The 15,927-nt window shown below is 40.9% G+C and overlaps 1 protein-coding gene across 1 annotated transcript; it reads left to right on the top strand.

Moving 5' to 3' along the window:
- The first annotated feature begins 3,150 nt into the window (after positions 1–3,150).
- On the top strand, positions 3,151–15,391 carry LOC122540538 (hyaluronan synthase 1-like). Its single transcript, XM_043676402.1, has 4 exons — positions 3,151–3,774; positions 12,537–12,762; positions 13,978–14,110; positions 14,716–15,391. The coding sequence occupies exons 1-4, from the start codon at positions 3,151–3,153 to the stop codon at positions 15,389–15,391; spliced, it is 1,659 nt and encodes a 552-aa protein (XP_043532337.1).
- Positions 15,392–15,927: the final 536 nt, after the last annotated feature.

The following is a 15,927-nucleotide window of genomic DNA, read 5'->3' as shown; positions in this document are numbered from 1 at the left end:
CCCTGGATGCTGCCTGACCTGCTGCGCTTTTCCAGCAACACATTTTCAGCTCTGATCTCCAGCATCTGCAGACCTCACTTTCTCCTCAAAGATCTTGTATTGTCTGTCTACCAGAACTCAAAGACAGAGGCTGTGGTGGTCTTGGTTCTGAGCTGGTGGCAGGACAGTTTGCCGCTCATCTGGTGGGGGGGTGGGGAGGGATATTGGGTGAAGTTTTGTGCTGAGGAATTTGAAGGAGAGCATTTGTGATGCCTTGCTTGATCTTAATTTGCACACGCACTGGGGTTGTGGTGGATCTGTTACTGAGAAATCGTCAGGTCGCAGGCAGAGGGTCATGATGAATTTCTGCCCAATTTGTGGAGACACTCCATAATCCCTCTGAATTGATAAAGTCAAAACTCTATATAAGGCCAAAAAAGGCCATGTGTTGCTGCTGCTTTCTGCATTTTGATGGACTTGTCTTATTGTGCAGTTCTATTGTATAGCCCTTGTACATCTTGAGAGACAGCATTCGCAATTTGATTCTGATGGGAGCCACTGGAGAACGTAACTGAAGAGGATTTTTCCAATGGATTTCCTTGGTCAGCAGTGAGATGTCTCTGAAGTTAGCACAATTAGTTTTACTTCCTTTCTTAAAGATGGTCAATGTTACAGTGCCATGCTCTCCACATTCTAGACTAGAGAAATGAGGCATGTATTCGTACCAAGAGAACTCCTGTGCCATACTTCAGAATTTCAGTAGAGATTCTGTCTGTGCTGGCATCCTTGTTCGCTCTCAGCTGGAGATTGCTTGTTCAACTTGTGTCAGGCTAATATTATGCTCATGGTGATGGGTGGCAATCTGTGGGATGTGGTGTAGGTCACCTTTATCAAGGGCTGAGCTTTGGTTAAGGAGATCCACGAAGTGCTCCTTCCAATGAACACACAGTGTTTCTCTGTGTTTGGTGAGCATAGCTCCATCCTTAGCTCTCAGCACAGTAGATCCTTGGTGGTTGACCTGCAGATAGTCTTGACTGCACTGAAGAATCTGTGCACATCGCAGGGGTCAGCTAGTTGCTGAATTTCCTGCACTCTTTCTGTCCACCATTTGTTCCTTAGGTCACAAGTTTTGTTTTGTTTGACTGTAGCCTTGATTTTCTGTATAGACCTGATTTCTTTCCTTCGAGCTCTGCAGTTCCTGGATCTCCCAGTCATCGTAGTGAAATTGGTCTTGATGTTTCCTTATAGAGAAACATACAGTCTTTTTGAATGTGTTGTATGTGACAGATTTAAGAACAGACCTGGTGCTGTGGACATTGAGGTTCCCATTTTGCTGAGCATTGTCAGGTTGGCTGAGAGGTATGAGTGAGTAGGTATCTGTTCACAGAGACCTTGTGTGCATCAACATTGAATTTTGAATTTCCTGGAGCAATGATGCTTTGCTGCAGGTGCCATTTTTTGGACCCGGCTGGAGATGGTTTATTAGATAAGGTGAAGGTCGGTCTAGCAGTTGTCAGCTTTTGTGATGGCATGGGTGATGTGAATATCTTGTGGTCTCTTGTATGGACAATGATCTAGACAGGTAGTACCAATGTCTGAAGCAAGGGTGCTGCCATGGGGATTTGTCTTTGATGTAGTAGTGTCTTCATTTTGATCAGACCATTCTCCAGACAGTTCATCAGGAGGAGGACTCCATTAGGGCTTACCTTCCTTACCAATCACAAGTTTCCAGAGGTTTGTGTCCTTCCCAACTCTGACATTCAAATCACTTCAACTCCCTTTGGGACGGGGATCAATAACTGATCACAGTAGGAGTCAGATTCCTCTTTGGTCTTATCTGGTGTTTCCAGGGTTGGGATATGAGGTGATTGGGACCAGGTGGGACCTTGTTGACTATGAGGTTCTTGACTGGGGTTGTTAACCTGGGTCAATCAGGAACTTTGGAGTCACTGAGGTCCATCTGGTCCTAATCACTACAGGATGTATGCTCTGATGACTGAAGTGCACGGCTTCTAGGTTTGGGTGAGACAAAGAGTAATGAGGTACTTGTTTTCTCACCAGGGATCCTCACTAAAATGGTCAACTAGTTTATTTTTTAATCATAAAACTAACCTCATGGAATTGACATTCTTCCTCAAACATATCTGCCATCTTGTTCTTTGAACTGAGCTTCTCCTATCACAATGTTTCATTTTGGACAGTGACATCAATATCATAGCACCAGAGTTCCCAGTTTGTAATTGCCATTCAACATTCAGGTCTTTCACTGCTGGGGCTGTCCATGAGGGTCATGATTTTCCAGGTCCCAAATTACATTTGTAGGAGTAAAAGATGCCTCTGTGATGGTAAGTCTTACGTGGAGTGGCCATTACACACAAATTATCAAACGGTCCTGGTGGAGCAAAGTCTTTGTCCAATGGCAGAATAACTAAGACAGTGGCGATCATGCTTTGTGACAAGGATGGGGACTAAAACAAAGGGACAGTTGTAGAGAGTATATTGAAACCCATTGGTTTATTTTCTGATACACGATTATCCTTATTATACATCCTTAATCCTTACCTTGTCCTTGTGTATGTTCCCATCACCTCTAGCCTTTCTGATCCATGTCAGTTTCCTGTTGCCCAATGATTCACTTTAAAATTCCTTATTCTGTGTTTATCTTCATCCTAACATATTACAGATTCTGTCATCGGTTGTCTAAATCCCAACCTCTGGAGTTCTCTCTCCTCACTCTTCACTCCTCATGCCTCTCCACCCACTTCTTTGGCTTTAACAATCACTGACAAGGCTTTATGATCACTCTTCATTTTCTGATCCAGGGATTTTTTTTCTAATTTGCAGTTCTGTTCAGAGTTTTGAGATTTTTCTATATTAAGGTTTGTATTAATTTATGTTGTATGTAAAAATGCCTGGTAATACAGAACTTAAACATTGCTATAAGGAGATTATAACAATAATCAAGAATAATGGGATGAATAGAATAAGAGAAATAGAATCAGCATACTGATGCATGTTGACAAAGTTTTTGGTTTTGTGTCTCTTTCATTCCACAGTCAACTGAGACTTGGCCAACTATGATCTTTTCCAGCCATGGTTAACAAAGATACTCTGGTTTCAGTAAGTCATAGAACTTGTACCATGGTCTTTGCTCTGCTGTTATTTCTAGGTATGTCGTGGGCATATCTGGCAGGATTCCAGCTCCTCTTAAATGGTTATAAACTCATTTCGCTTGGGGTTTGTGGCTCTCTGATCATTATCCACCTCTTCCTTCAAACAGTCTTTGCCTTATTTGAGTGCAGCACAACAAAAGATAATGTCTTGCATCGCAGTAGTGCCAAGTCGGTAGCCATAATCATACCTGCTTATCAGGAAGACCCTTTGTACTTGACACAGTGCCTTAACTCTGTGAAGAACATTGAGTATCCAAGTCACGAGCTGAGAATCATCATGGTTATTGATGGGAACTCAAAAGAAGACCAATACATGATGGACATGTTCAAGGAGGTTTTCTGCAAGGAAGATATTGGGACGTATGTGTGGGAAGGCAATTATCACTCAAGAAACTTTAATAGAGTTATTCAGAATAAAGAGGAGGATAACAACAAGCGACCATACAGAGACCCTGTCAATTTGTTTTATGGGGAGTCATGTATTGGAAATCCAGAGAGATTAGATGTGGAGTCACTAATCAGGAACAAACATTTTGTTTGCATCATGCAGAAACGGGGAGGAAAAAGAGAAGTAATGTATACAGCCTTCAAAGCTATTGGGAATTTGGTGGATTATATACAGGTATGTCTCTAATTTAGCCTTTATACAGGTGAGAGTCAATCTTCTGCATCAAATAAATGTCAGTTTGTTCCAGCACTATGAAGTTAAAAGTTGAATTGAATTTCTGTCTGACCTACACTGTTCCTTGTCTTCAGTTTCTGGTCACTTCCAGTGGTTGAGAATCTATGATCTCAACTTCCCCAGAGAACTCTAAAGCATAGATTTTTAAAATGTGTTCTCAGGATGTGGTAATTACTGATAAAGCTGATTTTTTTTCCCATCCATGGCTTTCTTGACATGATAGTGGTTAGCTTACGTCTTGAGCTGCTAATGGAACACTGATGCAACTGAGCAGCTTGCTAGGTAATTCCAGAGTGGACTTAATGATTATTTCCAGGATTATTTCCAGATTTATTTAAATCCTCCTCTTGGTTATTGGTTCAATAACTTAGCAACTATGTTATGGTATGCATATTGGCCCATAAACTGAAAGTATTGGGTTCAAAGTTCATATAGAGACAACCTATCACTGTTTTGGCTGAGATACCAACGAAAAGGTATTAAATGCAAGGAGTGCAAAGATTGTCCGCAAATACTGAGTTGGCTTCTGCTGCTCTGGCTCACCCCCTAGTGACGAGTTCCACAATGACAACACAACATCAAATCAAAGGCCTTATAGGAAACAAGGCAAGAGAGGGGAAAAAAATGAAAATCAGTGCTGGAAACAAAGTTCTATTTAAAGTAAATAAAATCCAGATCAAAGATACCACTCTAGTTCCACAGTTTGGATGCTTTTTTTTTATATACAATGAACAGACATTTGTGCAATTGCTGAAGTTTAAGAAAGCAGAAAGTTATCAGCTTGATGTTATAATTTTACAAAAATACAAACTGTACTCAATGTACAAGTTCTGGATGGAAGAATCAAGCCTCTGATTTGTTTTTTGGTTTGTTTTCAAGAGTCCCATCCCAGCATGACAGTTTTCATATAAGCCCATAGGAAAATTACAATGCAGAAAGAAACCATTTAGCTCATTGTGTCGTTTGGACCAGCGGGCTTATCTGTAGTTTGGCAAGTTACAATGCTTCACGTGCAGATCCAGATTCCTTTTAAATTAATTAATTAATGATTTCCACCTCAACCATAGGAAATTCTAGACACCCGTCACTGGATGAAAAGATTTTTCCTCAAGTTTCCTCTAGTCCTTCTACCAGTCATCTGAGATCTGTGCCCCCACTAATTGACCTTTCTGCTCAGGGAAACAAGTCTTCCCTGTCAACTCTACCCAAACCCCTCATTATATTTTATACCGCAATTAAATCACCCCTCAGCATCCTCTGTTCTCAGAAAAACAACTCTAGCCTATCCAATCTTTTGACATTGCTACAATTTTCAAACCCTAGCAAACCATTATTGTAAATCTCCTCTGTTCTATCTCTACAGCAGTAATATGTTGACTGAAACTGTACACAAAACTCCAGCTGTGGCCTAACCAGTGTCTTACATAATTTTTAAAAATTAATTTGTGGGATGTGGGCATCACTGGCTGGCCAGCATTTATTGCCCATTCATATTTGCCCTTGAGAAGGTGGTGGGAAGCTGCCTTCTTGAACTGCTGTAATTCATGTGCTTTGTGTTGACCCACAATGCCCTTAGAGAGGGAATTCCAAGATTTTGATCCAGCAACAGTGATGTAATGACAAAATATTTCCAAGTCAGGATGGTGAATGGCTTGGAGAGAACTTGGTGGTGGTATTCCCAAGTATCTGCTGTCCTCGTCCTTCTAGATGGAGTTGGTCATGGGTTTGCCTGAGGATCTTTGATAAATTTCTGCAGTGCTTGTAGATAGTGAATACTGCTGCTACTGAGCATCGGTGGTGGAGGGAGTGGATGCTTGAGGATGTGGTGCTAATCAAGCAGGCTGCTTTGTTCTGGATGGTGTCAAGCTTCTTGAGTGTTGTTGGAGCTGTACTCATCTAGGAAAGTATGGAGTATTCCAAAACACTCCTGACTTCTGCCTTGAAGATGGTGGATAGCCTTCGGGAAGTCAGAAGGTGAGTTACTGCTTGCAGTATTCCTAGCCTCTGACCTGCTCTTGTTGTCACTGTGTTTATGTGGTGAGTTCAGTTGAGTTTCTGATCAATGATAACCTCCAGGATGTTGATAGCAAGGGAATCGGTGATGGTAATACCATTGACTGCCATGGGGCAGTGATTAGATTGTCTCTTATTCATCATGGTCATAGCCCTAGCATTTCTGTGGTGCAATGTTACTTGGCACTTGTCAGCCTAAGTATGGATGATATCCAGATCTTGTTGCATTTGAACAGGGACTGCTTCAGTATCTAAAGAGTCACAAATGGTGCTGAACATTGTGCAATCCCCACTTCTGACCTTATGATGGCGGGAAACTCATTGATGAAGCAGCTGAAGATGGTTGGGCCTAGGATACTACCTTAAGGAATTCCTGCAGAGATGTCCTGAAGCTGAAGTGACTGACCTCCAACAACTACAACCATCTTCCTATGTGCCAGGTATGACTCTGATCACCGGAGAGTTTGCCGCTGATACCCATTGATTCCAGTTTTGCTCGGGCTCCTTGATGCCACAATTGGTCAAACGCAGCCTTGATGTCAAGGGCTGTCACTCTTACCTCACCTCTGGAGTTCAGCTCTTTTATCCATGTTTGATCCAAGATTGTAATAAGGAGCTGATGACCCTAGCGGAACCCAAACTGGGCATCACTGAGCAGGTTATTGCTGAGCAAGTGTTGCTCGATAGTGCTGGTGATGACACTTTCCTTCACTTTACTGATGATTAAGAGTAGACTGATGGGGTGGTATTTGGCTGGTTTGGATTTGTCCTGCTTTTTATGTACAGGGTATACCTGGGCAATGTTCCACATTGTTGGATAGATGCCAGCATTGTAACTGTACTGGAAGAGCTTGGCTAGGGGAGCAGTAAGTTCTGGAGCATGTCTTCAATACTATTGCCAGAATGTTGTCAGGGCCCATAGCCTTTGCAGTATCCAGAGTCTCCAACCATTTCTTGATATCATGTGGACTGGATTGAAATGACTGAAGACTGGTATCTGATTGTGGAATCACTGGAGGAGGTCAAGATGGATCATCCACTTGGCACTTCTGGCTAAAGATTGCTGCAAAAGCTTTAACCTTGTCTTTTGCACTGATGTGCTGGGCTTTTCCATCCTCGAGGATAGGGATATTTGTAGAGCCTCCTGCTCCAGGGAGTTGTTTAATTGTCCACCATCATTCATGACTGCATATGGCAGGTCTGTAGAGATTAGATCTGATCCTTTGGTTGTGGGGTGACTTAGTTCTGTTATTTGCTGTTTGCTATATCCCTGGTCTTGCTTTCAATACTCTGTCCAATGAGAGCATCTCCTTCAGTGACCTTGGACATGCACTCCAGGATCTCTCACCTCCACTATCTCTCTCAATACCCTCCCTTTTCATATGGATTCCCTTGCTTTGTTTGTCCGTCCAAGTGCTTTGTCGTTTGCCGGTTTGAATTCTGTTTGTTCCCATTCAACGAAACCATCATTCTGCAGTTGACCTCTTCACTATCAACAATCCAGACTATTGTCCCATCTGCAAATTTCCCAAACATAGCTCTTATATTAATATGATTTGAAATTAAATGTATGTCACAAACAGTGAAGTCTACAGCAGATGCCATCTCCCTGGCCCTATACTCATCCCTGGAGCATCTGGATAACAAGGATACTTGCTCATTAACCACAGCTCTGCATTCAACACTATAATTCCAACCAAACTAATCTCCAAACTTTGCCATCTAGGTCTCTGCTCCACCCTCTGCAAGTGAATCCTTGACTTCCTGACCCACAGATGCAATCAGTGAGAATAGGTAACAGCACTTGTTCCAAGACAATCCTTAACACTGGCGTCCTGCAATGCTGAATACTCAGCTCCTTATTATATTCTCTGTACACTCATGACGGTGTAGCCAAATTTCAATCTAACTCCATCTACAAGTTCGCTGATGACACCAATGTTATCGGCCGGATGTCAAACAGTTACACAACAGAATACAGGAAAGAGATAGAGTACTTGGTGGTGTGGTGTAAAGAAACAATTTTTCCCTCAATGTCAGCAAAATGAAAGAGTCAGTCATTGACTTCAGGAAGCAAGCTGGAGGGTACACCACTATCTACATCAATGGAGCTGAAGTGGAGATGGTCAACAGCATCAAGTTCAAAGGAGTGACAGGGACCAACAATCTGCCCTGGCTTGCTCAAATTGATGCAACGGTCAAGAAAGTACAACAAAGCCTCAACTTCCTCAGAAGGCTAAGGAAATTTGGCATGTCCACAAAGACTTTTACCAATTTTCATAGATGCATCATGGCTTGGTATGCAAAATGCTCTGCCTGGGACTGTAAGAAACTACAGAGGGTTGTTCTGTACAGTCAATCATGCAAGCCAACCTTCTATTCATTGACTCCATCTACACTTCCTGCTACTTTGGAAAGGCAGCCAACATAATCATAATCCTGGTTACAATCTCTCCCAACCTCTTATGTTGGGCAGAAGATACAAGAGCTTAAACACATGTACCAACAGAGTCAAAAACTGCTTCTTCCCTGCTATTATTAGATCTATGAATGGACCTCTCAAATTTCAAAATTAATATTGACCTCGCTCTTTGTGCACCTTTTCTGCAGCTGTATGGTATGATCTGCCTGAACTGCACGCAAAACAAAACTTTTCACTGTACCTAGATACGTGACAAAAATAAATCAAATAAAATCAGATCAAACTCAAAACTGAGCTCTGTGGAACACCACTGGAAACTGCCTTCTATTTGCAAAACAGCTATTGACAACTATCCTCAGTATCCTGTCACTGAGCTAATTTTGTCCAACTCTCCACATTCCCTGTATTGCATAGGTTTTAATTTTTCCTAACAGTCTGCCATTTGGGACCTTGTCAAATGCCTTACTAAAATACATGTAGACAACATCTATTGTTCTACAACTCATTAATCCTCCTTGCTACTTCCTCACATAATTCAATTAAGTTAAAAAGACATTACCTTCTCTTAAAAAGACTATATTGACTATTCCTGATAATCCACATCTCTCTAAGTAACAGTTAGTCCTATGTCTCAGTATCTTTTCCAGTAATTTGATCACCACAGAGGTCATAATTATTACCTATTCTTTACCCACTTTTTGAATAATGGTGTAACATTCACACACTTCCAATCACATAGTCATAGAGGTCTACAACACAGAAAAAGCCCATCAAGTCTATGCTGGTCAATCCTATTTTCCAGCACTTGGCCCATTGCCTTGTTCATCTAATGTGAAATATTAATTTAGTATCAGCAAGGGACCCAACACTGACCCCTGTGGGACCCCATTTCGACAAGCTTCCAGATAAAAATCACCCCTTGACAATCACCTTGCCACTTCTGGATCAACGTAACCAAATTTCCTGGTTTCCCATGGGCTTTTACTTTCACGATCAGTTTCCCCTGTGGCAACGTATTAAAAGCCTTGCTGAAGTCCAGATGGATGTGAATTCTGAAAATTCAATCAAGTTGGTTAGATGTGATCTCCCCATATCAAAACAGTACTGTTTGTTCTTAATTGATCCCTGTCTCTCCAACTGCAGATTAACTCTGTCCCTCAAAATTGCTTCCAGCAGTTTCCACACCAGAGGTTAGACTAATTGGCCTGTATTTTCCTGGTTTGTCCTTTGCTCCCTTCTTGAATACCGGTACCATATTGGCTCTCCTCCATTTCTCTGGAACCTCTCCTGTGTTCAGAGAAGCAGTGTGACAACCGGCCTGTGAAGCCTGGAGTGGGACTCCTTCTTCTGCGAGGAGTGGGCCCCTTGTGACGGCATGATGTGGGCTGATGTAGCCTGGAGCAGGGATGCTAGTGTCGGCATGGCGTGGGCTGGTATAACCCAAAGAGAGATTCTGGCGGCAGCATGGGCTAGGAAGCCCGGAGAGGTATGGGCTGGGAAGCCTGGAGTGGGACTGTAGCAGCAAAGGAAAAGTTGGACTCTCTTAAGTTATCTTTCTTTATTTTTTATTTTAAGTTAATGTGAATGGTGCCTCTTAATGGTGACGGTACACACTTTTCACGGTATTTTATATTGAATACATGTGACAATAAATGATTCAATTCAATTTAATGCAATTGAAAATTATTGCTAACGCCCCTGCTACTTTCTCCTTTGCCTCACTCAGCAGCCTGGGAAATATTTCTTCCATCCCTGGAGATTTACTTACTTTTATGTTTGCTAGACAACTCAGAACATCCTCTCTATCTATGACAGTTTCTTTCAGTTTATAAGAGGTCTTCTCCCTGAATTCTATACCCACATCATCCCTTTAATTGGTGAATACTGACACAAAGTATTCATTTAGAAACCTCCTACATCTTCTGGCTCCATGTGCAAATTACCACTGTATTGCTTAATGGATCCTTGTCTTTCCCTAGTTATTCTTTTACTCATAATGTATTTGTAAAATAACAAGATTTTCCTTTGGTTTACTTTCCATTATTCATGCCCTGCTTTTCCTCTCCAAATTTCCTTTTAAAGTTTCCCCTTGCACATTCTGTACTCCCATAGCCGTCAGTATTTGCCATAACCTTCCTTTTTTCTTTTTCCAATCCTGTATCAATCCCCCCCCCAGTATCAAGATACCAGTATTCAGCCAATTCAATTCACTCCATATGATATCAACAATTGACTGAAAGCACTGCAGAGCTGTGGATCCTGACAACATTCCAGCAACAATGCTGAAGACTTAGGCTCCAGAACTTGCCATGCCCCTATCTTAACTGTTCCAGTACAGCAATAACAGTAATATTTACCTGACAATGAAAAAAGTTTCTGAAGGGTCACTGGACCTGACATGTTAACTCTGCCTTCTCTCCACAGATGCTGCCAGACCTGCTGAGTTTTTCCAGCAATTTCTGTTTATATTTCTGATTTCCAGCATCTGCAATTCTTTCAGATTTTAGAAAATTATCCTGTTATATTCTGTACACACAAATCTGGACAAATTCAATCTGATCAATTACTGTCCCATCATTCTATGCATGATCAACAGTGCTATCAAGCAGCAACTGCTCAGCAATAACTTGCTCATTGACACTCACTTTGGGTCATCAGAACCACTTAGCTCCTGTCCTTAGTACAGCCTTGGTTCAAGTATGGATAAAAATGCTGGATCAGAGGTGAGGTGAGGTGAGATGAGAGTGATAGCCATTGACATCAAGGCTACTTTTGACTGTGTGGCATCAAGGAACTCTAGGGAGACTCCAGGGAGAAAACTCTCTGCTGGTTAGAGTCACACTACGCGCAAAGGAAGATAGTAGTTAGTTATCTCAGCTCCAAGACATCTATGCAGGAATTCCTCAGTGTAGTCTCTTAGGTCCAACTATCTTCAGCTGCTTCATCAATGATCTTTGATTCATCATAAGGTCAGAAATAGGAATGTTTGCAATAAAATTGCACAATGCTCAGCACTATTTGTGAGTCCTCAGATACTGAAGCAATCCATGTCCAAATGTAGCAAAACCTGGATGATGTTTGGAACATGTCTGGTTTTATTGTTGGAGTTGTACTGTGAGAATTAATGCACAATGAACTAGATGATGGACTATACACCATTCACCCTCATGTTTAGTCCTTTCAATTCTCACATCTGCAATGTATTTTTGGTTGATGAACACTTTGTGTATCAAATACCAATGTTTAGAATACTGATATAACTAGATCATTCCATATATTTGAAGACAAGGTTTGTGAAGGTTTGTAGCTCAGGTTGAGGTTTAGGGTGTAGGTCTGCTCGCTGAGCTGTAGGTTTGATATCCAGACGTTTCATTACCTGGCTAGGTAACATCATCAGTGGCGACCTCCAAGTGAAGCGAAGCTATTGTCTCCTGCTTTCTATTTATATGTTTGTCCTGGATGGGGTTCCTGGGGTTTGTGGTGATGTCATTTCCTGTTCATTTTCTGAGGGGTTGATAGATAGAGTGTGTGCAGCACAAACGAACTTCGGAAAACAGAGGAGAGCCACCTATACAACGTATTCAAGAAAAATGGATACGCAAAAAATACAGTCCGCAGATTCCTCGAACAAACCACGACAAGCAGACCAAACACAGCCAGAAACCCTAACCACCTTACCATACATCAAAGAAGTTTCAGAAATGACAGCCAGACTACTAAGACCCCTCGGAATCCTAGTAGCATACAAACCCACCAACACTCTCAAACAAAAACTAACAAACTTAAAAGACCCAGTACAACCCATGGACAAAGCCAGGTAATGAAATGTCTGAATATTAAACCTACAGCTCAGCGAGCAAACCTACACCCTATATCTGAAGACAGCCTTTGCAATAATACTAAAGTTGGATATACAGATTATTTTAAGAATGGTCCAGTATTATTTATCTAGCTAAGTTCAGTGTAGTACTGGGGACAACTGCCCAGATATAGTTGAATGAATGATTAACATAATGCAGGGAAACTTTTATGAGCCCTATGGGATCTTGGCTTACCAGCAATGAATACTGGGGACACTAGCAATAATTATTATAAAATTATGAAAACAGTGTGCTTGAAATACAGATATTCCCTGCTTATACATGATGATCCCTGCTAGTAGAGTGAATTTATCAAATGAGCTCATGTATTTTATCAATAGATTATTTATCTTTAGCTATTAATTGTGCATCTTCATCTATGGATTGTGTAATTGTCCACATTTTAGGTCTGCGATTCTGATACAAAACTTGACTCACGTGCAACCATGGAACTTGTTAAAGTCTTAGATTCAAAGGAAAACTATGGAGCAGTTGGAGGGGAAGTCCGAGTACTCAATGTTACCGACTCATTTGTTAGCTTCATTAGCAGCCTGTGTTACTGGATCACGTTCAATATAGAACGAGCCTGCCAGTCTTATTTTGACTGTGTGTCCTGTATCAGTGGACCTTTAGGTAAGGAATGTGAACAAATCAGGTTCTTTTGGAGGATGCCATTCAAGATAGTTTTAAAAATAATCTCTTTTATATCTTCCCAATGCTGGAGAGAAAGCCCAGGTCGTAGCCTTTACCGTTTAGACAACCAGGGCAAAGAACAATTTTCCAGCAAATGCTAAGGCTGATTAAGAGTCAAAGAGAATAGAGGTCACAACAATAACATCATGTTTGGGTTTTAAAAGTCAGCCATTTGTAGTATAGAAAAAAAAAGATGAGGGAAGTTACGCATTTGATGGTTTTAAATGTGATGATGCTATCACTTTAAGAGGTTATTTGCCCTGTTCTTTTTTTTTTGGAGAGAGTTTGCAAGGCAGAGGTGTTGAGCTGGCTAGCTCTTGATCACTTAAGTAAATAGCCTGGGAGGCCTTAGATTTTTTTTTAACAGACTGAACGGATGTGGTCAGCTCTCACAGATTAGGATTTCTGGGTTTTGGTTTTCCAGTAGCATCAGAAGCTATTGGGGTCTCAACAGAATTAGAAGCTTCAGCGAATGCCTCCTGGCTACTACTCTCTGAGTTTTCTGTTGATTTCTTTTACTCCAGGATTGATGAGTTGCATGGGAGAATCTGTTTTTGAATTTTCTTTTTTTGCCAGTAGTGTGTTTGTGAGATGTTACTACATTGTAATAGTTACTGCATAATTACCCTGTTAAGTTTCCAGTAGAGTTAAGTTGTTCTAAATTCTTCTTTCTTTGGTTGTATTTTAACTACAGTGTTTAAATAAATTGTTTTGATTAACATCGAGTAGTTTGACCAGTCGCATTGCATCAGGAACAGACACTTTACATTTGTCTTTAAAATAAGAAAAAGGTATGGTTTAAGCTACCTTCTTAAAATGTTTTGAGGGGGTCTGGTCTGGTATGATAAGTCTTAATTTCAACACCATGAGAAAGCAGGAAAGAGGAACCATATCAGAGCTTAATAAGTAAAGCAAGGGACAAAAGTTCAGATGGGGAACTAACCCCTGAGGTATTGGTAAACCATTAGAGAGCAGTTGTTTAGCTTTGCTACCCAGTCTGGCTTTCTGAATAGCTCAGCAGAATTACCTTATGTCTAACTTCCTTAATTTTAACTCTATCCTGGTTTGAGAACCATCCATCAATACATACTGAAATGTTTGACCAGACTAAGTCCATTATCTGTTTTCAATTCTGACAATGACATTCTGTTTTAGGGATGTACAGGAATAACGTGCTTCAACAGTTACTAGAGCCCTGGTATAATCAGAGATTCTTGGGAATCCGGTGTACGTTTGGGGACGATCGTCACCTGACTAACAGGGTGCTTAGTCTGGGTTACTCCACCAAGTAAGATGTGAATCTATTTTCTGATCAGTTTTTTTCAATTTAACAATTATGTTGTAAAAAGACCTGCTATTTCTACAAATAACAGTTTCCTGGACAACATTTTTAAAAATGCATTTTTTTACATGATTCGATTTCCCTAATTTTCTTTCCTTCTAGCTGGAAGACATTGCTTCTTGCTGTGATACAGTCCAAATAGAGTCCCCACCCAGAGTTACTTCTCTGCCTTTGTTACCCTTAGAATATATTTATAGGTGGTGATGGAAAAGTCAGGGAGATTGAATGATTTTCCGAGTGACTATGTTTGAATAGTCCCTGGGACAGATTTCCCAATTTTGGTGCAAGCTTCCAGATGTTAGTGAAGAGGGCATTGAAGTTTGACTGGATGTGTCTTTGTCACGTTCAGTGCCTAGCTCAATTCTGGGTGATTTGTCCATTGATATTTTTATTTTGCCCGGTGGCAGTTTGATACAACGACCTGCAAGTGCCTGAGCTCATTCTCCCAATCCCCACACAACAGGCCTCATAACTGTGATTACTGTAAAATTAAAACCAAATACACAAGTAAAGGAAGTTAATTAATGAAAACTCATACTCATTTCCAACAGGTATACACCCAAAGCTTGGTGCTACACAGAAACCCCAGCTCAATATCTGCGCTGGCTCAATCAACAAATACGATGGTCCAAGTCTTTCTTCATAGAATGGTTCTACAGTTCTCTCTGGTGGCATAAACAAAGTCTGTGGATGACATATGAGTCTGTAGTTATGGGAATGTTGCCATTCTTCTTGATTGTGGCCATTGTCAAGATATTCTATCATCGGTGTCTCTGGGATATCCTCTGGGTGCTCCTCTCCTTTCATTGCATTGCACTGGTCAAAGCATTCAATGCTGCATGCTTGAATGGGGGTATGGTGATGATGTTAATATCTCTGTATCCTATCATCTATCTGAGTGGGCTGCTGCCAATTAAATGCTTTTCACTTCTTACCATTACCAATACCAGCTGGGGAACATCTGGACGCAAAGAAAAAGTCAAAAACTACATCCCATTGCTTCCACTCTTTATTTGGGGGTTCATCCTCCTTGTGGGTTTAATTGAGACTGTATTCACAGAGACTGAAAGATCTTGGATCCATGCTGAACAGCCATTGTATAAATACTACGCACTCTATGGATCACTGGCCTTGTTTGCATACTGGGCATCTATGGTTGCAATTTATCATATATGGTCATGGCAGCGGTGCAGAAGAAACACTGCAATGTACCGTGTTGAAGTGTAGACCGATTTTGTCTAAATCACTTCATGGAAAATTTGAGGAATAGTTAGCACTTTGAAGCATAATTTATACAATATAAACTTAGAGGTTCTGCATTTTGTTCCTGACATAATAGTTCTCTGCAGTCTGTCCTGGACAGTGCATCTTTTGTAGTCAGAAGAACAGCAACAATACTATCTTCCACCTTTCTGTTGATTTCATTCTGTCAGCCAGTAGAACAACAACATCATATTTTGCCAGTTCTTCATCAGATTAATGGATAAAAGCTCAGATTATGATGATGATCCAAACAGATTGGGAAGGATGTTACTTCAAGATGAAAGTATAGGGCACCATAACTATCCTTAATGGCTTTATACTAACAGCACAGATCATGTGTAGTCCAGTTACACTTATTGGAATGTATTGGCTGAGAATGGGAATTGATTCTAATGCTCACGATGACCAGTATAACCTGTTAACACTCATTGTTTGGCATCATATCAAAAGAACACTTCTCATCAAGTTATACTCCACGCTAACCAACGTACATAGGAGAG

Source organism: Chiloscyllium plagiosum, chromosome 35 (assembly GCF_004010195.1).
Source record: "Chiloscyllium plagiosum isolate BGI_BamShark_2017 chromosome 35, ASM401019v2, whole genome shotgun sequence".
NCBI lineage: Eukaryota > Metazoa > Chordata > Chondrichthyes > Orectolobiformes > Hemiscylliidae > Chiloscyllium > Chiloscyllium plagiosum.
Note: the sequence above shows the minus strand (reverse complement) of the source record. Positions and strands in the feature narration are given on the sequence as shown.

Bases quoted from the DNA above. Each gene is read 5' to 3' on its own strand.
- LOC122540538 (XM_043676402.1), top strand. From the start codon at position 3,151: ATGTCGTGGGCATATCTGGCAGGATTCCAGCTCCTCTTAAATGGTTAT. The intron at 3,775-12,536 runs GTATGTCTCTAA...TCCACATTTTAG, and splicing joins ATTTGGTGGATTATATACAG to GTCTGCGATTCTGATACAAA. The intron at 14,111-14,715 runs GTAAGATGTGAA...CATTTCCAACAG, and splicing joins AGTCTGGGTTACTCCACCAA to GTATACACCCAAAGCTTGGT.